Source organism: Cetorhinus maximus, unplaced genomic scaffold (assembly GCF_964194155.1).
Source record: "Cetorhinus maximus unplaced genomic scaffold, sCetMax3.hap1.1 HAP1_SCAFFOLD_1491, whole genome shotgun sequence".
NCBI classification, from domain to species: domain Eukaryota; kingdom Metazoa; phylum Chordata; class Chondrichthyes; order Lamniformes; family Cetorhinidae; genus Cetorhinus; species Cetorhinus maximus.
In genome coordinates this window covers 20,001-47,731 of record NW_027597432.1, presented here as the reverse complement: position 1 = coordinate 47,731, position 27,731 = coordinate 20,001, and the positions used below count along the sequence as shown (strand labels likewise).

Here is a 27,731-nt window from a genome sequence, read left to right as displayed (position 1 = left end):
TAGGGAGGGTTATAGGGGCTGGAGGAGGTTACAGAGATAGGGAGGGGTGTAGGGGCTGGAGGAGGTTACAGAGATAGGGAGGGGTGTAGGGGCTGGAGGAGGTTACAGAGATAGTGAGGAGTGTAGGAGCTGGCGGAGGTTACAGAGATAGGGAGTGTTATAGGGGCTGGCGGAGGTTACAGAGATAGGGAGAATTGTAGGGGTTGGAGGTGGTTACAGAGATAGGGAGGGTTGTAGGGGTTGGAGGTGGTTACGGTGATAGGGGGAGTTATAGGGTCTGGAGTAGGTTACAGAGGTAGGAACGGGTGTAGGGGCTGGAGGAGGTTACAGAGATAGGGAGGAGTGTAGGGGCTGGAGGAGGTTACTGGGATAGGGAGGGTTGTAGGGGCTGGAGGAGGTTACAGAGATAGGGAGGGGTGTAGGGGCTGGAGGAGGTTACAGAGATAGGGAGGGGTGTAGGGTTTGGAGGTGGTTACAGAGATAGGGAGGGTTGTAGGGGTTGGAGGTGGTTACAGTGATAGGGGGAGTTATACGGGCTGGAGGAGGTTACAGAGATAGGGAGGGGTGTAGGGGCTGGAGGTTACAGAGATAGGGAGGGGTGTAGGGGCTGGAGGAGGTTACAGTAATAGGGGGAGTTATAGGGGCTGGAGGAGGTTACAGAGATTGGGAGGATTGTAGGGGCTGGAGGAGGTTACAGCATAGGGAGGGTGGTAGGGGCTGCAGGAGTTTACAGAGATAGGGAGGCGTGTGGGGACTGGAGGAGGTTACTGGGATAGGGAGGGGTGTAGGGGCTGGAGGTGGTTACAGTGATAGGGGGAGTTATGGGGGCCGGAGGAGGTTACAGACATAGGGAGGATTGTAGGGGCTGGAGGAGGTTACAGCATAGGGAGGGTTGTAGGGGCTGGAGGAGGTGACAGAGATAGGGAGGGGTGTAGTGGCTGGAGGAGGTTACAGAGATAGGGAGGGGTGTCGGGGCTGGAGGAGGTTACAGGGATAGGGAGGGGTGTAGGGGCTGGAGGAGGGTACCGAGTTAGGGAGGGGTGTAGGGACTGGAGGAGGTTACAGAGATAGAGAGGGGTGTAGGGGCTGGAGGAGATTCCAGAGATAGGGAGGAGTGTAGGGGCTGGAGGAGGTTACAGGGATAGGGAGGGGTGTAGGGGCTGGAGGAGGTTACAGAGATAGGGAGGGGTGTAGGGGATGGAGGAGGTTACAGAGATAGGTAGCAGTGTTGGGGCTGGAGGAGGTTACAGAGATAGGGAGGGTAGTAGGGGCTGGAGGAGGTTACAGAGATAGGGAGGGGTGTAGGGGCTGGAGGAGGTTACAGAGATAGGGAGGGGTGTAGAGTCTGAAGCAGTTTACAGAGATAGGGAGGGGTGTAGGGGCTGGAGGAGGTTACAGAGATAGGGAGGGTTGTAGAGGCTGGAGGAGATTCCAGAGATAGGGAGGGTTGTAGGGGCTGGAGGAGGTTACAGAGATAGGTAGGGGTGTAGGGGCTGGAGGAGTTTACAGAGTTAAGGAGGGTTGTAGGGGCTGGAGGAGGTTACAGAGATAGGGAGGGGTGTAGGGGCTGGAGGAGTTTACAGAGATAAGGAGGGGTGTAGGGGCTGGAGCAGGTTACTGGTATAGGGAGGGTTGTAGGGGCTGGAGGAGGTTACAGAGATAAGGAGAGGTGTAGGGGCTGTAGGAGGTTACAGAGATAGGGAGGGGTGTAGGGGCTGAAGGAGGTTACAGAGATAGCGAGGGGTGTAGGGGCTGGAGGAGGTTACAGAGATAGGGAGGGGTGAAGGTGTTGGTGGAGGTTACAGAGATAGGGAACGGTGTAGGGGCTGGAGGAGGTTACAGAGATAGGGAGGGGTGTAGGGGCTGGAGGAGGTTACAGAGATAGGGAGGGGTGTAGGGGCTGGAGGAGTTTACAGAGATAGGGAGGGGTGTAGGGGCTGGAGGAGGTTACAGAGATAGGGAGGGGTGTCGGGTCTGGAGGAGGTTACGGAGATAGGGGGAGTTATAGGGGCTGGAGGAGGTTACAGACATAGGGAGGATTGTAGGGGCTGGAGGAGGTTACAGCATAGGGAGGGTTGTAGGGGCTGGAGGAGGTGACAGAGATAGGGAGGGGTGTAGTGGCTGGAGGAGGTTTCAGAGATAGGGAGGGGTGTCGGGGCTGGAGGAGGTTACAGGGATAGGGAAGGGTGTAGGGGCTGGAGGAGGTTACCGAGATAGGGAGGGGTGTAGGGACTGGAGGAGGTTACAGAGATAGAGAGGGATGTAGGGGCTGGAGGAGATTCCAGAGATAGGGAGGAGTGTAGGGGCTGGAGGAGGTTACAGGGATAGGGAGGGGTGTAGGGGCTGGAGGAGGTTACAGAGATAGGGAGGGGTGTAGGGGCTGGAGGAGGTTACAGAGATAGGGAGGGGTGTAGAGTCTGAAGGAGTTTACAGAGATAGGGAGGGGTGTAGGGGCTGGAGGAGGTTACAGAGATAGCGATGGTTGTAGAGGCTGGAGGAGATTACAGAGATAGGGAGGGTTGTAGGGGCTGGAGGAGGTTACAGAGATAAGGAGGGCTGTAGGGGCTGGAGGAGTTTACAGAGTTAAGGAGGGTTGTAGGGGCTGGAGGAGGTTACAGAGATAGGGAGGGGTGTAGGGGCTGGAGGAGGTTACAGAGATAGGGAGGGGTGTCGCGTCTGGAGGAGGTTACGGAGATAGGGGGAGTTATAGGGGCTGGAGGAGGTTACAGACATAGGGAGGATTGTAGGGGCTGGAGGAGGTTACAGCATAGGGAGGGTTGTAGGGGCTGGAGGAGGTGACAGAGATAGGGAGGGGTGTAGTGGCTGGAGGAGGTTTCAGAGATAGGGAGGGGTGTCGGGGCTGGAGGAGGTTACAGGGATAGGGAAAGGTGTAGGGGCTGGAGGAGGTTACCGAGATAGGGAGGGGTGTAGGGACTGGAGGAGGTTACAGAGATAGAGAGGGATGTAGGGGCTGGAGGAGATTCCAGAGATAGGGAGGAGTGTAGGGGCTGGAGGAGGTTACAGGGATAGGGAGGGGTGTAGGGGCTGGAGGAGGTTACAGAGATAGGGAGGGGTGTAGGGGCTGGAGGAGGTTACAGAGATAGGGAGGGGTGTAGACTCTGAAGGAGTTTACAGAGATAGGGAGGGGTGTAGGGGCTGGAGGAGGTTACAGAGATAGCGATGGTTGTAGAGGCTGGAGGAGATTACAGAGATAGGGAGGGTTGTAGGGGCTGGAGGAGGTTACAGAGTTAAGGAGGGGTGTAGGGGCTGGAGGAGGTTACTGATATAGGGAGGGTTGTAGGGGCTGGAGGAGGTTACAGAGATAAGGAGAGGTGTAGGGGCTGGAGGAGGTTACAGAGATAGGGAGGGGTGTAGGGTCTGAAGGAGGTTACAGAGATAGCGAGGGGTGTAGGGGCTGGAGGAGGTTACAGAGATAGGGAGGGGTGAAGGTGGTGGTGGAGGTTACAGAGATAGGGAGCGGTGTAGGGGCTGGAGGAGGTTACAGAGATAGGGAGGGGTGTAGAGTCTGAAGGAGTTTACAGAGATAGGGAGGGGTGTAGGGGCTGGAGGAGGTTACGGAGATAGGGATGGTTGTAGAGGCTGGAGGAGATTACAGAGATAGGGAGGGTTGTAGGGGCTGGAGGAGGTTACAGAGATAGGGAGGGCTGTAGGGGCTGGAGGAGGTTTCAGAGATAGAGAGGGGTGTCGGGGCTGGAGGAGGTTACAGGGATAGGGAAGGGTGTAGGGGCTGGAGGAGGTTACCGAGATAGGGAGGGGTGTAGGGACTGGAGGAGGTTACAGAGATAGAGAGGGATGTAGGGGCTGGAGGAGATTCAAGAGATAGGGAGGAGTGTAGGGGCTGGAGGAGGTTACAGGGATAGGGAGGGGTATAGGGGCTGGAGGAGGTTACAGAGATAGGGAGCGGTGTAGGGGCTGGAGGAGGTTACAGAGATAGGGAGGGGTGTAGAGTCTGATGGAGTTTACAGAGATAGGGAGGGGTGTAGGGGCTGGAGGAGGTTACAGAGATAGGGAGGGGTGTCGGGTCTGGAGGAGGTTACGGAGATAGGGGGGGTTGTAGGGGCTGGAGGAGGTTACAGAGATAGGGGGGGTGTAGGGGCTGGAGGAGGTTACAGAGATAGGGAGTGTTGTAGGGGCTGGAGGAGGTTACAGAGATAAGGAGAGGTGTAGGGGCTGGAGGAGGTTACAGAGATAAGGAGGGGTGTAGGGGCTGAAGGAGGTTACAGAGATAGCGAGGGGTGTAGGTGCTGGAGGAAGTTACAGAGATAGGGAGGGGTGAAGGTGTTGGTGGAGGTTACAGAGATAGGGAGCGGTGTAGGGGCTGGAGGAGGTTACAGAGATAGGGAGGGGTGTAGGGGCTGGAGGAGGTTACAGAGATAGGGAGGGGTGTAGGGGCTGGAGGAGTTTACAGAGATAGGGAGGGGTGTAGCTGCTGGAGGAGGTTACAGAGATAGGGAGGGGTGTCGGGTCTGGAGGAGGTTACGGAGATAGGGGGAGTTATAGGGGCTGGATGAGGTTACAGACATAGGGAGGATTGTAGGGGCTGGAGGAGGTTACAGCATAGGGAGGGTTGTAGGGGCTGGAGGAGGTGACAGAGATAGGGAGGGGTGTAGTGGCTGGAGGAGGTTTCAGAGATAGGGAGGGGTGTCGGGGCTGGAGGAGGTTACAGGGATAGGGAAGGGTGTAGGGGCTGGAGGAGGTTACCGAGATAGGGAGGGGTGTAGGGACTGGAGGAGGTTACAGAGATAGAGAGGGATGTAGGGGCTGGAGGAGATTCAAGAGATAGGGAGGAGTGTAGGGGCTGGAGGAGGTTACAGGGATAGGGAGGGGTGTAGGGGCTGGAGGAGGTTACAGAGATAGGGAGCGGTGTAGGGGCTGGAGGAGGTTACAGAGATAGGGAGGGGTGTAGAGTCTGATGGAGTTTACAGAGATAGGGAGGGGTGTAGGGGCTGGAGGAGTTTACAGAGTTAAGGAGGGTTGTAGGGGCTGGAGGAGGTTACAGAGATAGGGAGGGGTGTAGGGGCTGGAGGAGTTTACAGAGATAAGGAGGGGTGTAGGGGCTGGAGGAGGTTACTGATATAGGGAGGGTTGTAGGGGCTGGAGGAGGTTACAGAGATAAGGAGAGGTGTAGGGGCTGGAGGAGGTTACAGAGATAGGGAGGGGTGTAGGGGCTGAAGGAGGTTACAGAGATAGCGAGGGGTGTAGGGGCTGGAGGAGGTTACAGAGATAGGGAGGGGTGAAGGTGTTGGTGGAGGTTACAGAAATAGGGAGCGGTGTAGGGGCTGGAGGAGGTTACAGAGATAGGGAGGGGTGTAGGGGCTGGAGGAGGTTACAGAGATAGGGAGGGGTGTAGGGGCTGGAGGAGGTTACAGAGATAGGGAGGGGTGTAGGGGCTGGAGGAGGTTACAGAGATAGGGAGGGGTGTCGGGTCTGGAGGAGGTTACGGAGATAGCGGGGGTTGTAGGGGCTGGAGGAGGTTACAGAGATAGGGGGGGTGTAGGGGCTGGACGAGGTTACAGAGATAGGGAGTGTTGTAGGGGCTGGAGGAGGTTACAGAGATAAGGAGAGGTGTAGGGGCTGGAGGAGGTTACAGAGATAAGGAGGGGTGTAGGGGCTGAAGGAGGTTACAGAGATAGCGAGGGGTGTAGGTGCTGGAGGAGGTTACAGAGATAGGGAGGGGTGAAGGTGTTGGTGGAGGTTACAGAGATAGGGAGCGGTGTAGGGGCTGGAGGAGGTTACAGAGATAGGGAGGGGTGTAGGGGCTGGAGGAGGTTACAGAGATAGGGAGGGGTGTAGGGGCTGGAGGAGTTTACAGAGATAGGGAGGGGTGTAGGTGCTGGAGGAGGTTACAGAGATAGGGAGGGGTGTCGGGTCTGGAGGAGGTTACGGAGATAGGGGGAGTTATAGGGGCTGGATGAGGTTACAGACATAGGGAGGATTGTAGGGGCTGGAGGAGGTTACAGCATAGGGAGGGTTGTAGGGGCTGGAGGAGGTGACAGAGATAGGGAGGGGTGTAGTGGCTGGAGGAGGTTTCAGAGATAGGGAGGGGTGTCGGGGCTGGAGGAGGTTACAGGGATAGGGAAGGGTGTAGGGGCTGGAGGAGGTTACCGAGATAGGGAGGGGTGTAGGGACTGGAGGAGGTTACAGAGATAGAGAGGGATGTAGGGGCTGGAGGAGATTCAAGAGATAGGGAGGAGTGTAGGGGCTGGAGGAGGTTACAGGGATAGGGAGGGGTGTAGGGGCTGGAGGAGGTTACAGAGATAGGGAGCGGTGTAGGGGCTGGAGGAGGTTACAGAGATAGGGAGGGGTGTAGAGTCTGATGGAGTTTACAGAGATAGGGAGGGGTGTAGGGGCTGGAGGAGTTTACAGAGTTAAGGAGGGTTGTAGGGGCTGGAGGAGGTTACAGAGATAGGGAGGGGTGTAGGGGCTGGAGGAGTTTACAGAGATAAGGAGGGGTGTAGGGGCTGGAGGAGGTTACTGATATAGGGAGGGTTGTAGGGGCTGGAGGAGGTTACAGAGATAAGGAGAGGTGTAGGGGCTGGAGGAGGTTACAGAGATAGGGAGGGGTGTAGGGGCTGAAGGAGGTTACAGAGATAGCGAGGGGTGTAGGGGCTGGAGGAGGTTACAGAGATAGGGAGGGGTGAAGGTGTTGGTGGAGGTTACAGAAATAGGGAGCGGTGTAGGGGCTGGAGGAGGTTACAGAGATAGGGAGGGGTGTAGGGGCTGGAGGAGGTTACAGAGATAGGGAGGGGTGTAGGGGCTGGAGGAGGTTACAGAGATAGGGAGGGGTGTAGGGGCTGGAGGAGGTTACAGAGATAGGGAAGGGTGTCGGGTCTGGAGGAGGTTACGGAGATAGCGGGGGTTGTAGGGGCTGGAGGAGGTTACAGAGATAGGGGGGGTGTAGGGGCTGGACGAGGTTACAGAGATAGGGAGTGTTGTAGGGGCTGGAGGAGGTTACAGAGATAAGGAGAGGTGTAGGGGCTGGAGGAGGTTACAGAGATAAGGAGGGGTGTAGGGGCTGAAGGAGGTTACAGAGATAGCGAGGGGTGTAGGTGCTGGAGGAGGTTACAGAGATAGGGAGGGGTGAAGGTGTTGGTGGAGGTTACAGAGATAGGGAGCGGTGTAGGGGCTGGAGGAGGTTACAGAGATAGGGAGGGGTGTAGGGGCTGGAGGAGGTTACAGAGATAGGGAGGGGTGTAGGGGCTGGAGGAGTTTACAGAGATAGGGAGGGGTGTAGGGGCTGGAGGAGGTTACAGAGATAGGGAGGGGTGTCGGGTCTGGAGGAGGTTACGGAGATAGGGGGAGTTATAAGGGCTGGAGGAGGTTACAGACATAGGGAGGATTGTAGGGGCTGGAGGAGGTTACAGCATAGGGAGGGTTGTAGGGGCTGGAGGAGGTGACAGAGATAGGGAGGGGTGTAGTGGCTGGAGGAGGTTTCAGAGATAGGGAGGGGTGTCGGGGCTGGAGGAGGTTACAGGGATAGGGAAGGGTGTAGGGGCTGGAGGAGGTTACCGAGATAGGGAGGGGTGTAGGGACTGGAGGAGGTTACAGAGATAGAGAGGGATGTAGGGGCTGGAGGAGATTCCAGAGATTGGGAGGAGTGTATGGGCTGGAGGAGGTTACAGGGATAGGGAGGGGTTTTGGGGGCTGGAGGGGGTTACAGAGATAGTGAGCGGTGTAGGGGCTGGAGGAGGTTACAGAGATAGGGAGGGGTGTAGGGGCTGGAGGAGTTTACAGAGATAAGGAGGGGTGTAGGGGCTGGAGGAGGTTACTGGTATAGGGAGGGTTGTAGGGGCTGGAGGAGGTTACAGAGATAAGGAGAGGTGTAGGGGCTGGAGGAGGTTACAGAGATAGGGAGGGGTGTAGGGGCTGAAGGAGGTTACAGAGATAGGGAGGGTTGTAGGGGCTGGAGGAGGTTACAGAGATAGGGAGGGGTGAAGGTGTTGGTGGAGGTTACAGAGATAGGGAGCGGTGTAGGGGCTGGAGGAGGTTACAGAGATAGGGAGGGGTGTAAGGGCTGGAGGAGGTTACAGAGATAGGGAGGGGTGTAGGGGCTGGAGGAGGTTACAGAGATAGGGAGGGGTGTAGGGGCTGGAGGAGGTTACAGAGATAGGGAGGGGTGTCAGGTCTGGAGGAGGTTACGGAGATAGGGGGGGTTGTAGGGGCTGGAGTAGGTTACAGAGATAGGGGGGGTGTACGGGCTGGAGGAGGTTACACAGATAGGGAGTGTTGTAGGGGCTGGAGGAGGTTACAGAGTTAGGGAGGGTTGTAGGGGCTGGAGGAGGTTACAGAGATAGGGAGGGGTGTTGGGGCTGGAGGAGGTTACTGGGATAGGGAGTGGTGTAGGGGCTGGAGGAGGTTACTGTGATAGGGAGGGGTGTAGGGGCTGGAGGAGGTTACAGAGATAGGGAGGGTTGTAGGGGCTGGAGGAGGTTACAGAGATAGGGAGGGTTGTGGGGGCTGGGGGAGGTTACAGAGGTAGGGAGTGTTGTAGGGGCTGGAGGAGGTTACAGAGATAGGCAGGGGTGTAGGGGCTGGAGGAGGTTAGAGATAGGGAGGTGTGTAGGGGCTGGAGGAGATTACTGGGATAGGGAGTGTTGTAGGGGCTGGAGGAGGTTACTGGGATAGGGAGGTGTGTAGTGGATGGAGGAGGTTACTGGGATAGGGAGGGGTGTAGGGGCTGGAGGAGGTTACAGCGATATGGAGGGTTGTAGGGGCTGGAGGAGGTTACAGTGATAGGGAGGTGTGTAGGGGCTGGAGGAGGTTACAGAGATAGGGAGGTGTGTAGGGGCTGGAGGAGGTTACAGAGATAGGGAGGGGTGTAGGGACTGGAGGAGGTTACTGGGATAGTGAGGGGTGTAGGGGCTGGAGGAGGTTACTGGGATAGGGAGGTGTGTAGCGGATGGAGGAGGTTACTGGAATAGGGAGGGGTGTTAGGGCTGGAGGAGGTTACTGGGATAGGGAGGTGTGTAGCGGATGGAGGTGGTTACTGGGATAGGGAGGGGTGTAGGTGCTGGAGGAGATTACTGGGATAGGGAGGTGTGTAGCGGATGGAGGAGGTTACTGGGATAGGGAGGTGTGTAGCGGATGGAGGAGGTTAATGGGATAGGGAGGGGTGTGGGGGCTGGAGGAGGTTACAGAGATAGGGAGGGTTGTAGGGGCTGGAGATGGTTACAGAGATAGGGAGGGTTGTAGGGGCTGGAGGAGGTTACAGAGATAGGGAGGGTTGTAGGGGCTGGAGGAGGTTACAGAGATAGGGAGGGTTGTAGGGGCTGGAGGAGGTTACAGAGATAGAGAGGGTTGTAGGGGCTGGAGGATGTTACAGAGATAGGGAGGGTTGTAGGGGCTGGAGGAGGTTACAGAGATAGGGAGGGGTGTAGGGGCAGGAGGAGGTTACAGAGATAGGGAGGGTTGTAGGGGCTGGCGGAGGTTACAGAGATAGGGAGGGTTGTAGGGGCTGGAGGAGGTTACAGAGATAAGGAGGGTTGTAGGGGCTGGAGGAGGTTACAGAGATAGGGAGGGGTGTAGGGGCAGGAGGAGGTTACAGAGATAGGGAGGGTTGTAGGGGCTGGAGGAGGTTACAGAGATAGGGCGGGTTGTAGGGGCTGGCGGAGGTTACTGGGATGTTGGGATGGGGTGAGTGTTAACACGGGTTTGAAAATAGGACTGAGAGTTTTAAAATGGAGACGATGATGGATGAGGGACGAGTGTGATTGAGGGAGTGAGGGGCGAGGGCTGAACGGGACTTGGTGTGAGTTGGGATTGGGGAGCGGAGTTTGGGTCTGAGCTGATGTTTGCAGATGTTCATCGCGATGTTGGGTGGAAAGATGAAGCCGGGTGTCTGTGATGAACTAATGAGTCTGGATTATTAACAAACCGATGCTGAACTTTACAAATCCTGATCTAAAATTAACTAGTGGTGTAATTCCATGGCCTGTGGGTTGCTATAGAAACATCACAGGCCTCGGCCTAGCAACTCAACATGCCATAGCAACGAGAGAGATGGACTATAAATTGCTAATTGGTGCTAATTCTGTAGCAGTCGCTTCACATTCTCCGAAGGTGATGTTTAAGAGGAGATATTGGTCCTTCACTCATGCAGAGCAACTCAAATATCCCCTAACCCTGAAGGCCTGAGTGACATACCAGTGCTTTCCACCAAGGGCAAGGGGACATGTCATCACTCGGAGGCTCCCTCACTATCCAATTCGAGTGAGGGACAGATACGGGAGTGTGAGAGAGAGAGAGGGGATTAGAGAGACCTCCCCAGATACAGGAGTGTGAGAGAGAGAGGTGGTTAGAGAGACCTCCCCAGATACAGGAGTGTGAGAGAGAGAGAGGGGGTTAGAGAGAACTCCCCAGATACAGGAGTGTGAGAGAGAGGGGGTTAGAGAGACCTCCCCAGATACAGGAGTGTGAGAGAGAGGGGGTTAGAGAGACCTCCCCAGATACAGGAGTGTGAGAGAGAGAGGGGGCTAGAGAGACCTCCCCAGAAACAGGAGTGTGAGAGAGAGAGGGGGTTAGAGAGACCTCCCCAGATACAGGAGTGTGAGAGAGAGGGGGTTAGAGAGACCTCCCCAGAAACAGGAGTGTGAGAGAGAGAGAGGGTTAGAGCGACCTCCCAGATACAGGAGTGTGAGAGAGAGAGGGGGTTAGAGAGACCTCCCCAGATACAGGAGTATGAGAGATAGAGAGAGGTTTAGAGAGACCTCCCCAGATACAGGAGTGTGAGAGAGAGAGAGGGGGTTAGAGAGACCTCCCCAGATACAGGAGTGTGAGAGAGAGGGAGTTAGAGAGACCTCCCCAGATACAGGAGTGTGAGAGAGAGAGAGTGGGTTAGAGAGACCTCCCCAGATACAGGAGTGTGAGAGAGAGAGGGGGTTAGAGAGACCTCCCCAGATACAGGAGTGTGAGAGAGAGAGGGATAGAGAGACCTCCCCAGATACAGGAGTGTGAGAGAGGGGGAATAGAGAGACCCCCGCCCCAGATACAGGAGTGTGAGAGAGAGGGTTAGAGAGACCTCCCCAGATACAGGAGTGTGAGAGAGAGGGGGCTAGAGAGACCTCCCCAGAAACAGGAGTGTGAGAGAGAGAGGGGGTTAGAGAGACCTCCCCAGATACAGGAGTGTGAGAGAGAGGGGGGGTTAGAGAGACCTCCCCAGATACAGGAGTGTGAGAGAGAGGGGGTTAGAGAGACCTCCCCAGATACAGGAGTGTGAGAGAGAGAGGGGGTTAGAGAGACCTCCCCAAATACAGGAGCGTGAGAGAGAGAGGGAGTTAGAGAGACCTCCCCAGATACAGGAGTGTGAGAGAGAGGGGGAATAGAGAGACGCCCGCCCCAGATACAGGAGTGTGAGAGAGGGGGTTAGAGAGACCTCCCCAGATACAGGAGTGTGAGAGAGAGGGGGTTAGAGAGACCTCCCCAGATACAGGAGTGTGAGAGAGAGAGAGGGTTAGAGAGACCTCCCAGATACAGGAGTGTGAGAGAGAGGGAGTTAGAGAGACCTCCCCAGAAACAGGAGTGTGAGAGAGAGAGAGGGGGTTAGAGAGACCTCCCCAGATACAGGCGTGTGAGAAAGAGAGAGGGGGTGAGAGAAATCTCCCCAGATACAGGAGTGTGAGAGAGAGAGGGGGTTAGAGAGACCTCCCCAGATACAGGAGTGTGAGAGAGAGACGGGGTTAGAGTGACCTCCCCAGATACAGGAGTGTGAGAGAGAGGGGGTTAGAGAGACCTCCCCAGATGCAGGAGTGTGAGAGAGAGAGAGAGAGGGTTAGTGAGTCCTCCCCAGATACGGGAGTGTGTGAGAGAGAGCGGGTTAGAGAGACCTCCCCAGATACAGGAGTGTGAGAGAGAGAGGGGGTTAGAGAGACCTCCCCAGATACGGGAGTGTGTGAGAGAGAGGGGGTTAGAGAGACCTCCCCAGATACAGGAGTGTGAGAGAGAGAGAGGGTTAGAGAGACCTCCCCAGATACAGGAGTGTGAGAGAGAGAGGGGGTTAGAGAGACCTCCCCAGATACAGGAGTGTGAGAGAGAGGGGGTTAGAGAGACCTCCCTAGATACTGGAGTGTGAGAGAGAGAGAGAGGGGGTTTGAGAGACCTCCGCAGGTACAGGAGTGTGAGAGAGAGAGAGGGTTAGAGAGACCTCCCCAGATACAGGAGTGTGAGAGAGAGAGAGGGGGTTAGAGAGACCTCCGCAGGTACAGGAGTGTGAGAGAGAGAGAGGGATAGAGAGACCTCCCCAGATACAGGAGTGTGAGAGAGAGAGGGGGTTAGAGAGACCTCCCCAGATACAGGAGTGTGAGAGAGAGAGGGTTAGAGAGACCTCCCCAGATACAGGAGTGTGAGAGAGAGAGGGTTAGAGAGTCCTCCCCAGATACAGGAGTGTGAGAGAGAGAGGGTGTTAGAGAGACCTCCCCAGATACAGGAGTGTGAGAGAGAGAGGGTTAGAGAGACCTCCCCAGATACAGGAGTGTGAGAGAGAGAGGGGGTTAGAGAGACCTCCCCAGATACAGGAGTGTGAGAGAGAGTGGGTTAGAGAGACCTCCCCAGATACAGGAGTGTGAGAGAGAGGGGGTTAGAGAGACCTCCCCAGATACAGGAGTGTGAGAGAGAGAGAGCGGGTTAGAGAGACCTCCCCAGATACAGGAGTGTGAGAGAGAGGGGGTTAGAGAGACCTCCCCAGATACGGGAGTGTGAATCTATTTGTTGTGTTACTCTCACACAGTGTATTTGGAGCTCCAGGTTTCTGTGCTGTTCCCCAGCTTTAGGCTTTTGACAGTCGGGGTTGTGGGGAGGACAGGATGAGGGGGATGTTATCTCTCCCAGGGATGAACCCTAGACTCCGTGAGGAATCTCTCCCTTGGCGTGTGTGACTCCGGTAAAGGACATGTGATACACATGGCAGTGAGCCCAGCCTGTCTGCATTGTCACTGTCCTGTCTGGTCATGTTGTTGTGTTGGCTACAGTCCCACTCTCAGAGGGCGAGGTTAATCCCAGAGGGGCTGGTACAGGTGGCACCCCTGCCTTGCACTAATCCTCAGCTGGTGACATCGAGTCGATAGAGAGAGAGGCAGAGACTCTTCCCAGGGTGGGGCTGATTATTGAGGAGGATGAGGGAGGGTGAGCCAGAGCTGAGTGTTCACGCTCAGAGGCCTCTGACTCTCTGGTTTCTGTCTGTGCGGTTGAATGGGTCATTATTCCACACAGCTGGGCTGTCTAGACAAGAGGATCACAACCCTAATCCACTGACTAATTTCAGCGTGATCTTATCCTCACCCCACCCACCTACATGTGCAGACACTCCCTCCAGAGCTGGGCTGGGTAGGTGGAGATTGAGGGATATGGGGAGAAGGTGGGACTGAGGGATATGGGGAGAAGGTGGGACTGAGGGATATGGGGAGAAGGTGGGACTGAGGGATATGGGGAGAGGGTGGGACTGAGGGATATGGGGAGAGAGTGGGACTGAGGGATATGTGGAGAGAGTGGGACTGAGGGATATGGGGAGAAGGTGGGACTGAGGGATATGGGGAGAAGGTGGGACTGAGGATTATGGGGAGAAGGTGGGACTGAGGGATATGGGGAGAAGGTGGGACTGAGGGATATGGGGAGAAGGTGGGACTGAGGGATATGGGGAGAAGGTGGGACTGAGGGATATGGGGAGAGGGTGGGACTGAGGGATAGAACCATAGAACACTACAGCACAGAAAACAGGCCATTCGGCCCTTCTAGTCTGTGCCGAAATATTATTCCGCTAGTCCCATTGACCTGCACCCAGTCCGTAACCCTCCAGACCTCTCCCATCCATGTATCTATCTAATTTATTCTTAAAACTTAAGCGTGAGCCCACATTTACCACGTCAGATGGTAGCTCGTTCCACACTCTCACCACTCTCTGAGTGAAGAAGTTCCCCCTAAACCTTTCCCCTTTCACCCTAAAGCCATGTCCTCTCGTGTTTATTTCTCCTAATCTAAGTGGAAAGAGCCAACTTGCATTTACTCTGTCTATACCCCTCACAATTTTGTAAAATATATGGGGATATGGGGAGAAGGTGGGACTGAGGGATACGGGGAGAAGGTGGGACTGAGGGATACGGGGAGAGGGTGGGACTGAGGGATACGGGGAGAGGGTGGGACTGAGGGATACGGGGAGAAGGTGGGACTGAGGGATACGGGGAGAAGGGACTGAGGGATACGGGGAGAGGGTGGGACTGAGGGATACGGGGAGAGGGTGGGACTGAGGGATACGGGGAGAGGGTGGGACTGAGGGATACGGGGAGAAGGTGGGACTGAGGGATACGGGGAGAAGGGACTGAGGGATACGGGGAGAGGGTGGGATTGAGGGATACGGGGAGAAGGTGGGACTGAGGGATACGGGGAGAGGGTGGGACTGAGGGATACGGGGAGAGGGTGGGACTGAGGGATACGGGGAGAAGGGACTGAGGGATACGGGGAGAGGGTGGGATTGAGGGATACGGGGAGAAGGTGGGACTGAGGGACATGGGGAGAAGGTGGGACAGAGGGACATGGGGAGAAGGTGGGACAGAGGGACATGGGGAGAAGGTGGGACAGAGGGACATGGGGAGAAGGTGGGACTGAGGGATCTGGGGAGAAGGTGGGACAGAGGGACATGGGGAGAAGGTGGGACTGAGGGACATGGGGAGAAGGTGGGACAGAGGGACATGGGAGAAGGTGGGACTGAGGGATATTTTTTCTATTCGTTAATGGGATGTGGGTGTCGCTGGCTAGACCAGCATTTATTGGCCATCCCTAATTGCCCTAGTTCAGAGGGCGTTTAAGAGTCAACCACATTACTGTGGGGTCTGGAGTCACGTGTAGGCCAGAACAGGTAAGGACAGCAGATTTCCCTCCCTAAAGGACATTAGTGACCCAGATGGGTTTTTACAACAATCGACAACGGTTTCATGGTCACCATCAGATTTTTAATTCCAGATTTTTATTGTATTGAAACCCCACCAGTTGCTGTGGTGGGATCTGAACCCGTGTCCCCAGAGCATTACCCTGGGTCTCTGGATCACTAGCCCAGCGAGGGAAAGGGGGAAGAGGTGGGGGTAAAGGATAGTGGGGAGAAGGTGGGACTTAGGGATAGGGGGAGCAGGTGAGGGGCGAGAGATTTTTAATAAATTCATTCACAAGATGTGGGCTTCGCTGGCCGGGCCCAGCATTTATTGCCCATCCCTAATTGCCCCTTGAGAAGGTGGTGGTGAGCTGCCTTCTTGAGCCGCTGCAGTCCCTGTGAGTGTCTTGGAGGGGAACTTCCAGGTGGTGGTGTTCCCATGTGTCTGCTGCCCTTGTCCTTCTAGATAGTAGTGGTCGTGGGTTTGGAAGGTGCTGTCGAAGGAGCCTTGGTGAGTTGCTGCAGTGCATCTTGTAGATGGTACACACACTGCTGCTACTGTGCGTCGGTGGTGGAGGGAGTGAATGTTTGTGGATGTGGTGCCAATCAAGAGGGGCTGCTTTGTCCTGGATGGGGTCGAGCTTCTTGAGTGTTGTGGGAGCTGCACTCATCCAGGCAAGTGGGGAGTATCCCATCACACTCCTGACTTGTGCCTTGTAGATGGTGGACAGGCTTTGGGGAGTCAGGAGGTGAGTTACTCACCGCAGGATTCCCAGCCTCTGACCTCCTCTCCCCATATCCCTCACCCCCACCATCTCCCCATATCCCTCACCCCCACCTTCTCTCCATATCCCTCAGTCCCACCCTCTCCCCTTATTCCTCATCCTCACCCTCGCCCCAGTGTGTGTCCTGCACACAAAAAGCTGGACAAATCCAACCCGGCCAATTACTGCCCCATCAGTCTACTCTCCATCATCAGTAAAGTAATGGAAGGGGTCATCAACAGTGCTATCAAGTGGCACTTGCTGAGCAATAACCTGCTCACTGACGCCCAGTTTGGGTTCTGCCAGGGTCACTCAGCTCCTGACCTCATTACAGCCTTGGTTCAAACATGGACAAAGGAGCTGAACTCCCGAGGTGAGGTGAGAGTGACTGCCCTTGACATCAAGGCAGCATTTGACCGAGTGTGGCATCAAGGAGCCCTAACAAAACTGGAGTCAATGGGAATCAGGGGGAAAACTCTCCGCTGGTTGGAGTCATACCCAGCACAAAGGAAGATGGTTGTGGTTGTTGGAGGTCAGTCATCTCAGCTCCAGGACATCACTGCAGGAGTTCCTCAGGGTAGCGTCCTCGGCCCAACCATCTTCAGCTGCTTCATCAATGAACTTCCTTCCATCATAAGGTCAGAGGTGGGGATGTTCGCTGATGATTGCACAATGTTCAGCACCATTTGTGACTCCTCAGATACTGAAGCAGTCCATGTCCAAATGCAGCAAGACCTGGACAATATCCAGGCTTGGGCTGACAAGTGACAAGTAACATTCACACCACACAAGTGCCAGGCAATGACCATCTCCAACAAGAGAGAATCCAACCATCGCCCCTTGATGTTCAACGGCATTACCATCACTGAATCCCCCACTATCAACATCCTGGGGGTTACCATTGACCAGAAACTGAACTGGACTAGCCACATAAATACTGTGGCCGGTCAGGTTACAGGGATTGAGGGATATGGGGAGAGGGTGGGACTGAGGGGTATGGGAGAAGGTGGGAATGAGGGATATGGGGGAGAGGGTGGGGGTGAGGGATATGGGGAGAAGGTGGGGGTGAGGGATATGGGGAGAAGGTGGGACTGAGGGATATGGGGAGAGGGTGGGACTGAGGGATATGGGGAGAGGGTGGGACTGAGCGATATGGGGAGAAGGCGGGACTGAGGGATATGGGGAGAAGGTGGGACTGAGGGATATGGGGAGAAGGTGGGACTGAGGGATATGGGGAGAGGGTGGGACTGAGGGATATGGGGAGAGGGTGGGACTGAGGGATATGGGGAGAATGTGGGACTGAGGGATATGGGGAGAAGGTGGGACTGAGGGATATGGGGAGAAGGTGGGACTGAGGAATATGGGGAGAGGGTGGGACTGAGGGATATGGGGAGAAGGTGGGACTGAGGGATATGAGGAGAGGGTGGGGGTGAGGGTTACAGGGAGAGGGTGGGGGTGAGGGTTACGGGGAGAAGGTGGGACTGAGGAATATGGGGAGAGGGTGGGGGTGAGGGATATGGGGAGAGGGTGGGGGTGAGGGTTACGGGGAGAGGGTGGGGGTGAGGGTTATGGGGAGAGGGTGGGACTGAGGAATATGGGGAGAGGGTGGGGCGAGGGATATGGGGAGAAGGTGGGACTGAGGGATATGGGGAGAAGGTGGGACTGAGGAATATGGGGAGAGGGTGGGGATGAGGGTTACGGGGAGAAGGTGGGACTGAGGAATATGGGGAGGGGGTGGGGGTGAGGGATATGGGGAGAGGGTGGGACTGAGGGATATGGGGAAAGGGTGGGGATGAGGGACATGGGGAGAGGGTGGGGGTGAGGGATATGGGGAGAAGGTGGGACTGAGGGATATGGGGAGAAGGTGGGACTGAGGAATATGGGGAGAGGGTGGGGGTGAGGGTTACGGGGAGAAGGTGGGACTGAGGAATATGGGGAGAGGGTGGGGGTGAGGGACATGGGGAGAGGGTGGGGGTGAGGGATATGGGGAGAAGGTGGGACTGAGGGATATGGGGAGAGGGTGGGGGTGAGGGATATGGGGAGAAGGTGGGACTGAGGGATATGGGGAGAGGGTGGGACTGAGGGATATGGGGAGAAGGTGGGACTGAGGGATATGGGGAGAGGGTGGGACTGAGGGATATGGGGAGAGGGTGGGGGTGAGGGTTACGGGGAGAGGGAGGGACTGAGGGATATGGGGAGAGGGTGGGACTGAGGGATATGGGGAGAGGGTGGGGGTGAGGGTTACGGGGAGAGGGAGGGTCTGAGGGATATGGGGAGAGGGTGGGGGTGAGGGATACGGGGAGAGGGAGGGACTGAGGGATATGGGGAGAGGGTGGGACTGAGGGATATGGGGAGAGGGTGGGACTGAGGTGAGTCACGGTCCTGGGCAGCACTACAATCTAACCCCTATCTGTCACTCATTCAGGCTCTGGCATCCAATGGCGATTCCACACCGGGACTGGCGGAACCACAAGTGGCCATGTTCTGTGGGAAGCTGAACATGTTCATGGATATCGAGACTGGGAAATGGGAGCCGGATCCATCTGGAACACAGAGCTGTCTGGGGACCAAGGACGAAATCCTGACCTACTGTGCGAAGGTATATATCGTCCTGTATAGAGAGAGCTTTACTCTGTATCTAACCCTGTGCTGTACCTGTCCTGGGAGTGTTTGATGGGGACAGTGTAGAGGGAGCTTTACTCTGTATCTAACCCCGTGCTATATCTGTCCTGGGAGTGTTTGATGGGAACAGTGTAGAGGGAGCTTTACTCTGTATCTAACCCCGTGCTGTACCTGTCCTGGGAGTGTTTGATGGGGACAGTGTAGAGAGAGGGATTTACTGTGTATCTAACCCCGTGCTGTACCTGTCCTGGGAGTGTTTGATGGGGACAGTGTAGAGGGAGCTTTACTCTGTATCTAACCCCGTGCTGTACCTGTCCTGGGAGTGTTTGATGGGGACAGTGTAGAGGGAGCTTTATTCTGTGTCTAACCCCGTGCTGTACCTGTCCTGGGAGTGTTTGATGGGGACAGTGTAGAGGGAGCTTTACTCTGTGTCTAACCCCATGCTGTACCTGTCCTGGGAGTGTTTGATGGGGACAGTGTAGAGGGAGATTTACTCTGTATCTAACCCCGTGCTGTACCTGTCCTGGGAGTGTTTGATGGGGACAGTGAAGAGAGAGGGATTTACTCTGTATCTAACCCCGTGCTGTACCTGTCCTGGGAGTGTTTGATGGGGACAGTATAGAGGGAGCTTTACTCTGTATCTAACCCCGTGCTGTACCTGTCCTGGGAGTGTTTGATGGGGACAGTGAAGAGAGAGGGATTTACTCTGTATCTAACCCCGTGCTGTACCTGTCCTGGGAGTGTTTGATGGGGACAGTGTAGAGGGAGCTTTATTCTGTGTCTAACCCCGTGCTGTACCTGTCCTGGGAGTGTTTGATGGGGACAGTGTAGAGGGAGCTTTACTCTGTGTCTAACCCCGTGCTGTACCTGTCCTGGGAGTGTTTGATGGGGACAGTGTAGAGGGAGCTTTACTCTGTGTCTAACCCCGTGCTGTACCTGTCCTGGGAGTGTTTGATGGGGACAGTGTAGAGGGAGCTTTACTCTGTATCTAACCCCGTGCTGTACCTGTCCTGGGAGTGTTTGATGGGGACAGTGAAGAGAGAGGGATTTACTCTGTATCTAACCCCGTGCTGTACCTGTCCTGGGAGTGTTTGATGGGGACAGTGTAGAGGGAGCTTTACTCTGTATCTAACCCCGTGCTGTACCTGTCCTGGGAGTGTTTGATGGGGACGGTGTAGAGGGAGCTTTACTCTGTATCTAACCCCGTGCTGTCCCTGCCCTGGGAGTGTTTGATGGGGACAGTGTCGAGGGTGTTTTACTCTGTGTCTAACCCTGTTCTGTACCTGTTCTGGGAGTGTTTGATGGGGACAGTGTAGCGGGAGCTTTACTCTGTATCTAATTCTGATGTGGTTTTTATGCTCCAGGTTTACCCTGAGTTGCAGATTACTGGAGTGATGGAATCCAGTCAGCCTGTGAGAATTGAGAATTGGTGCAAGAAAGGGAAGAGAAGATGTAGTGGACATGTTCATATTGTTGTTCCATTCCGCTGTCTTGGTAAGACTGACCCGTACCCCAGTGAGAGTCAGTGTGTGTGGGACCCGTACCCCAGTGAGAGTCAGTGTGTGTGGGACCCGTACCCCAGTGAGAGTCAGTGCGTGTGGGACCCGTACCCCAGTGAGAGTCAGTGTGTGTGGGACCCGTACCCCAGTGAGAGTCAGTGTGTGTGGGACCCGTACCCCAGTGAGAGTCGGTGTGTGTGGGACCCATACCCCAGTGAGAGTCAGTGTGTGTGGGACCCGTACCCCAGTGAGAGTCGGTGTGTGTGGGACCCGTACCCCAGTGAGAGTCGGTGTGTGTGGGACCCGTACCCCAGTGAGAGTCAGTGTGTGTGGGACCCGTACCCCAGTGAGAGTCAGTGTGTGTGGGATCTGCATCCCAGTGAGAATGAGTTTGTTTCTTAGTGAGTCTGGGCCGTGTATTTCCTGCTGTTTTCAGTGCGTTGTTTGGAATGAATAAGGCTGTTGCAGCTCTGATCAACAATTGATAATATTCTCTCTCCTTCTCCTGTCTCTCTATCTCTCTCTGGCCCTCTCTCTCTCCCCCTTTCTCTTTCTCTCTATCCCTGTCTCCGTCTTTCCCTGCACCCCCCCCTTCCTCTCTCTCACCCTGTGTTTCTCTCCCTGTCCCTCTCCCTTTCTGTCTCTCTCTCTCTGTCCCTTTCTGTCTCTCTCTCTCTCTCTGTCCCTTTCTGTCTCTCACCTTGTCTTTTACTATCTCTACTGTGTCTTTCTCTCTCTCTCTCTCGTCTGCCTCTCTCTCTCCCTGCCCCTCCTCTCTCTCTGTCTCTGTCTGTGTCTGCCTCTCTGCTCGTCCATCTCTCTCCCTCTCTCTTCATTTCCCTTTCTCTCTCTCTCTCTCTCCCTATTCCTTTCTCGCTCTTTCTCGGCCCCTCTCTTTCTCCCTTTCCCTCTCTGTCTCTGTCTCTGTCTCTTTCTCTCTGTCTCTGCCTCTCTCCTTCTCTCTCCCTGACCCTCTCTCTATCCCTCTCCCTCTGTCTCTACCTGTCCCTCTTTCTCCCGGTCCATCTGTCACCCTCTCCCTGTCTCTCTTTATCTCTCCCTCCCTCCTATGTTGCTGTCTCCTGTCCCGCTCTCCTCTGCTTCCCTCACCCTCACTCTCTCTCTCTCTCTCTCTCTCTCCCCCTGTCCCTCCCTCTCCCTCTCTCTCTCTCTCTCCCCTATCCCCCTGCCTCGCTCTCTCCTGCTGTCAGTCGGGGAGTTTGTGAGTGAGGCGTTACTGGTACCCGATCGCTGCAAGTTTCTTCACCGGGAGAAGATGGATTTGTGTGAAAGTCACATTTACTGGCACAGTGTTGCTAAGGAGGTGAGTGATAACTGACTGACCAGCCTCACTGACCAACCCCTCACTGACCGACCCCTCACTGATCGACCCCTCACTGACCGACTCCTCGCTGACCGACTCCTCGCTGACCGACCCCTCACTGACCGACCCCTCGCTGACCGACCCCTCGCTGACCGACCCCTCGCTGACCGACCCCTCGCTGACCGACCCCTCGCTGACCGACCCCTCGCTGACTGACTGATCTGTCATTGACTGACTGGTCACTCACTGACTGACCGATCCCTCGCTGACTGATTGATCCGTCACTGACTGACCCCTTGCTGACCAATCCCTTGCAGACTGATCCCTCATTGACTGATCCCTCGCTGACCGACCCTCTCTGATCCCTTGCTGACCGACCCCTTGCTGACCGACCCCTTGCTGACCGACCCCTCGCTGACCGACCCCTCGCTGACCGACTGGTCACTCGCTGACCGACTGGTCACTCACTGACCGACCGGTCACTCACTGACAAGAGGATTTGAGTACAGGAGGAGTGAAGTCTTGCTTCAGTCGTATAGACGCTGGGTTAGACTGCACCTTGAGTACTGAGTGCAGTTTTACCCCTTACCTCAGAAAGGGTATTATTGCCATAGAGGGAGCGCAACAAAGGTTCACCAGACTTGTTCCCGGGATGGTGGGATTGTCTTATGAAGAGAGATTGGGGAAACTGGGCCTGAATTCTCTAGAGTTTCGAAGAATGAGAGGTGATCTCATTGAAACCCACAAAATACTTCAAGGGACAGACAGGGTGGGTGCAGCTGAGATGTTTCCCCCTGGCTGGGGAACCTAGAACCAGGGGACACAGTTTCAAAATAAGGGGGAAGACACTCAGGACCGAGAAGAGGAGAAATGTCTTCACTCAGAGGGTTGTGAATCTTTGGAATTCTCTGTCCCAGAGACTGTGGAAGCTCAGTCACTGAGTATGTTTAACGTAGATTTCCGGGTCTAGACTCCCCCTGGACCCCGGGGTCCGGACTCCCCCCTCCTCGAGCAAGCGAGGCTGCTCCGTGTCCTGTTTCACCAGGTCGGTGTCGCTCGGTGTTAGACGGTGAACCTGAACTTTAACCCCTCCGCTCTGTCCCCCACCCCCCCCAGGCTTGCACAGCTGAGACCCTGGACCTGCACAGTTATGGGATGTTACTGCCATGTGGTCTGGACAGATTCCGCGGCGTGGAGTACGTCTGCTGCCCCTCACGGTTCCCGGGTGTGAGGTTGGAGGATGGTGCGGCACCAGCGGCAGAGGAAGAGGAGGAGGATGAGAACGAAGACGACAGCAAGTCCGTGGACAGGTACCGGGCACCGGGGAGAGTCAAACCTCTCACCCTGTCTCACGACTGAGATCCATTTCCATTGAAATTCATTGGTCGGGTGGACAGGGAGGTCACTTTAATGTGTCTCCCCTGGGAAATGCCAATGGACCACGTCATGAGCTTGAGTGATTATCTTAAGTTGGTTATTGGTGTAGCATTACGACCAGGTTAACAGGTTAACTACCTTCTCCCTTTCTCTCACCCCTGAACTGGTTATAATAGAGTTTGGATTTTAAAAAGGAGATGAGTTTGACAATTTAATATACATCTGATTGTCTGCAGCTCAGTGCAAGGAATAAGTCAGACAGGTTCCTCAAGTTAACGAGAACAGAGTTAGTTTCACTAGTAACCGACTTGGGTAGAGAGGCAGTCATTATTAACAGGAGGTTTAAAATGTCCAAACCTGTCCTACTCTGCAGAGACAACACACAAGCAATCCTCCAGCCCCAAGCATACAACCAAAGAATTAAAACTCGGCAAGAGTATCAGAGATTCAAAACTTGGCCAAGCGACAAGTAACTTCAGAAACAAAAAAAACATCCACAGCTTTTCAAAAAGGCCTGCTTCCCGCCCACAGAACTCCCCACAGCGGCAACACCCTGTCTCTGCAGCTGTGGCTGACTGGTCCGGAATTCCCCCTTTAAGGACTCTCGGTTTGCAGCAATGAGCTCTTCTGGTGGGATTTTCAGATCGCAAACAGCTCAGCTTTGATGAGGGAGGTTTCGGAAGAAGGAGAGACGGTGGGGTAAGGCTCTTATCCCTGTGCCAATCTGTCTCTCCCTGACTATTCAAGTGTCCAGTAAGTTTTTGAAAAGCCGAGAGCTGGGTCCCTCTGAGAGTTCTGTACGCTGGTGTCTCCATAACAAAACACAGACATGGAATCTAACACGGAGGGTTTGTCCCCTTGCTCTAAGTTTCAGAGGAGCTCCTACCTCATGTCTGTAAACTAGGTCAAAGGGAGTAAAGCAGTGACTCGCTGGACAAACTCTACAGGAGAAATCCTCATCCTTTCTCCCAGTCATTTTTTAATATTCATTCACGGGATGTGGGCGTCGCTGGCTAGGTCAGCATTTATTGCCCATCCCTAATTGCCCTTGTTCAGAGGGCGTTTAACAGTCAACCACGTTGCTGTGGGTCTGGAGTCACATGTAGGCCAGACCGGGTAAGGACAGCAGATTTCCCTCCCTAAAGGGCAGTAGTGAACCAGATGGGTTTTTACAACGATCGGTGATGGTTTCATGGTCTCCGTCACTGAGACTATTCAGTGAATTTAAGTTTCACTATCTGCGGTGATGGGAATCGAACCCCAGAGCAGTCCCCTGGGGCTCTGGATCACGTGTCCAGTGACAATGCCACCACACCACCGCCTCAGCCCCATGGGGATGTGCGCGGCAGTGGTGCCCTGATCATTGGCTTGAGGGGCTGATGGTATCGTCCTGAAGACTCCTGTGACTCTGGAGGTTTGGCCGAGGACTTCGGTCGGGTTATACCCAGGTTACTAGGCACTTTTTGGAAAATTTTGGAGGTAAAATTGGCCCTCAGACCCGGCTGGATCTCAGACCGGCAAGTCCGCATCCGGAGAAGAACTGGGTTAACCTCACCACCCATACCTTGACAGGGATGGTCCTCGGGGATTGACCACTGGGAACTGGGTAGCCACATCTGGAACAGTGAGGACATAACTAAAAACTGAAAAGGCTGGAAAAACTCAGCAGGTCCAGCAGCGTCTGTGGAGAGAGAGAGAGAGAGAGAGAGAGAGAAACAGAGTTAACGTTTCGAGTCCGTATGACTCTTCTTCAGAGCTAAAGGGCAGTAGAAATGTGATGGATTTGATACTGTTTAAGAGGAGGGGGAGCATGTGGAGCAAGATTGAAAGTCAGGGGCTTTTTTATTCATTCGTGGGATGTGGACGTCGCTGGCTGGGCCCAGCATTTATTGCCCATCCCTAATTGCCCCTTGAGAAGGTGGGGGTGAGCTGCCTTCTTGACCTGCTGCAGTCCCTGTGGTGTAGGTACACCCACTGCGCTGTTAGGGAGGGAGTTCCAGGATTTGGACCCAGCGACAGTGAAGCAACGGCCGATATATTCCCAAGTCGGGATGGTGAGTGACTAGGAGGGGAACTTCCAGGTGGTGGTGTTCCCCATGTGTCTGCTGCCCTTGTCCTTCTAGATGGTAGTGGGTCATGGGTTTGGAAGGTGCTGTCAGAGGAGGTTAGGCGGGAGCTCAGGAGAGGTCACAGACACCAGACAGAGGGAGTGTTAATGGTGGTGTTAAAGACTGAAGAAGGTGCTGATAGCGGCGTTAAGGTAAGAGCAGAATGTTAACAGCAGAACAAGGGTCAGCGTCCTGTGAAAGAACAACAGTGAATCAAGTGACAGAGGGTCCTGAGGAGGGGGGCAGGGTGTTGGGGAAAAATGATTTTAAAAAGGTAATGAAAATAGTGAGGACGCACTGGGGATCCCCTTTAGTTTTGACAGGATCTACCAGCACAGGATCTACCAGCGCAGGATCTACCAGCGCAGGATCTACCAGCGCAGGATCTACCAGCGCAGGATCTACCAGCGCAGGATCTACCAGCACAGGATCTACCAACACCCTGCTGAGGGCCCCCCCCCTAAAGTTGATATGGGAATTGGGGTGCCAGTTATATTAAAGTTCCGGGGGCTACCCCACAATCTGACTCTGTGTCTCCCTACAGCAGATTGTACCCTTTACTAATGAGGAGGCGGTGGCACAGGGGCTTTGTCACTGGCTAGTGTTCCGGGAGGGTAAAGCTTCTGGGGACCCAGGTTGAAATCCCACCACAGCAGGATGGTGAAATTCGAATCCAATAAAAACCTGGAATTAAAAATCTGACGGTGACCATGAAACCGCTTGTCGATTGTCGTAAAAACCCATCTGGTTCACTAACGTCCTTTAGGGAAGGAAATCTGCCCGTCCTTACCCGGTCTGGAGTCATGTGTAGACTTGACTGTTAAATACCCGCTGAACAAGGACAACTAGGGAATCGCTGGCCTAGCCAGTGATGTCACATCCTGCGAACGAATATTACAAAACAAATTGCAGCTTAATAACTGCCGTAAACCAGTGTCCTTTCCTTGGGAAAATTGTCCATTTCAAAAAAAGCTCTATATAAATATCTATGTCCGGCTGATGCCCTGACATTTCACGTCTTTGGGACGGTAGCTGTTAGCGCACTTAGGATTGTTCAACAAGTGCTGCCCAATCGCGGAATCGCGTCTTACAGTGGACGTTTTGTTCCTGAGTGCGCTAATAGCTACACTAACAACCAATTTAAGACCATCAGTTGAGCTGGTAATGTGGCTCATTTATACCTGCTACAAGTGACATACGTTTATACGCGGGGATAGAGAAAGGAAAATGTTGAGGCCTTGCGCCTTTTTTTTGTTGAATGGCCCAGGACTTTGGGGAGCCGATAGTTCCCTGTCGGTTTCTCCGTGGCGACACCTGGGCCGATCAGGGTTGACTTGCCAATCACCCTTTTCTCCTGTAATATAAATTGTGGTGATAGTTTGAGATTTGACAAGCTTGGGTTTGGCCTGAGAGGTGCCAAGACCGAAAAGCTTCAGCGACGTTCAGCCTCTGTGCCCGCGGGGACTGTTGGGGTTCATTTTGTTTTGAGGGACAGGATTGAAGACGAGGGATGTTGCTGGATCCCTATCGGCCCTGGGTCAGACCACACTGAGAGCCGTGTGTGCGCGCAGTTCCGGTCGCCGTGTTATAAACAGGATGTAGAGACACCGGAGACCGTGCAGAATAGGCTGACAAAGATGATACCAGAGCAGGGAGCTTAAAGCTATCGGGAAAGACTTAACAGGTTGGGGCTCCTTTCTCTAGAAAAGAGAAGGCCGAGGGAGGGGTGACCTGATCGAGGTCTTTAAAATGAGGAAAGGGTTTCGATGGGGTAGACGTAGAGAAGATGTTTCCACTTGTCGGAGTGAGACCAGAACTAGGGGGACCATCGATATAAGATCATCACTAATAAACCCCAATGGGGAATTCAGGAGAAACCTCTTTACCCAGAGAGTGGGGAGAATGTGGAACTCGCTCCCACAGGGAGTGGTCGAGGTGAATAGTGTCGATGTGTTTAAGGGGGAAGCTGGATAAACACATGAGAGGGAGAAAGGAATAGAAGGATATGGGGATGGGGTGAGATGGAGAGGGGGTGGTGGGAGGGAGCTGGAGTGGGGCAGGAACACCAGCATGGAGCAGATGGGCCGAATGGCCTGGTTCTGTGTTGTATTTCCGATATAATCCAACATAATTGTTCATATTGGGGGATCTGTTTTCCAGTGGGCAGGAGGGTCGGTAACCAGAGGGGACACAGATTGAAGAGAATCGGGGAAAAGAACCAGAGGGGGAGGAGATGAGGAGGATTTTGTTTTACACACAGCGAGTTGTTGAGATCTGGAAGGCTCTGCCTGAAAGGGCGGTGGAAGCAGATTCAATAGGAACTTTCAAAAAGGGGGAATCGGAGAAATACTCGAAGGGGAAAAATTTGCAGGTCTGTGGGGGACAGAGCAGGAGGGGGGAGAGAGTGGGGACTAATTGGATAGACCTTTCGAAGAGCTAGCACAGGAATGATGGGCTGAATGGCCTCCTCCTGTGCTGAGTGAGTCTATAATAAGTGGAATTCTCTCGTTCAGTGCCTGGGAGCAGGATTCCAGTCCGGTGTCGGTATTGGAGGAGGAGAGAGGTGCGGATTATCAGATGTACAAGGATCGTTGGGATGATTACAGGGACATGGGATACATGGAGCCCGATTTCTATGATGAGGCTGTCACTGAGACCACCACCACCACCACCACCACCACCGAGGGCGTCTCCGAGGAGGTCAGGGGTAAGTGTTCAGTCCCACCCCTGGGCGCTGCTCTCTCGCTCCCTGTGTGTGTGTGTGGGTCACACCCCCACCCCTGCTCCCTCTGTGTGTGGGTCACACCCCCTCCCCTGGGTGCCCCTCCCCTGCTCCCTGTGTGTGTGTGTGTGGGTCACACCCCCACCCCTGGGTGCCCCTCCCCTGCTCCCTGTGTGTGTGGGTCACACCCACCCCAGCAGCCGGGGGTATTAACCCCTCGCTGACTGAGGTACAGGGCTGTGGGAGCTGAGTACTTGGGGAGTTGTTGAGGCTGCGGCTCTGACAGACTCTCTCCCATCGGCCATTGTTCACTCCCACTGTACAGCGACCGGACTGGGGAGAGAGGATTGGGGAGCAGAGGGAGAGACCCTCTCAGCCATCAACACCCAGCTCCCAATCTCTCTCTCCATCTCTCTCTGTCTCTGTCTCTCTCTCTCTCTGTC

The 27,731-nt window shown here is 54.8% G+C and overlaps 1 protein-coding gene across 1 annotated transcript in view; it reads left to right on the top strand.

Annotated features, from left to right (window-relative positions):
* The window catches only part of LOC144676315 (amyloid beta precursor like protein 2-like), a gene marked incomplete at its 3' end in the record, with an annotated part of 64,691 nt that overhangs the window by 17,830 nt on the left and 19,130 nt on the right, over window positions 1-27,731 (top strand). The window contains exons 2-6 of the mRNA XM_078536760.1: window positions 18,062-18,235; window positions 19,623-19,752; window positions 20,969-21,081; window positions 22,198-22,391; window positions 27,080-27,273. Of these exons, the coding sequence (XP_078392886.1) occupies window positions 18,062-18,235; window positions 19,623-19,752; window positions 20,969-21,081; window positions 22,198-22,391; window positions 27,080-27,273 (805 nt within the window). The remainder of the gene's footprint in view (window positions 1-18,061; window positions 18,236-19,622; window positions 19,753-20,968; window positions 21,082-22,197; window positions 22,392-27,079; window positions 27,274-27,731) is intronic.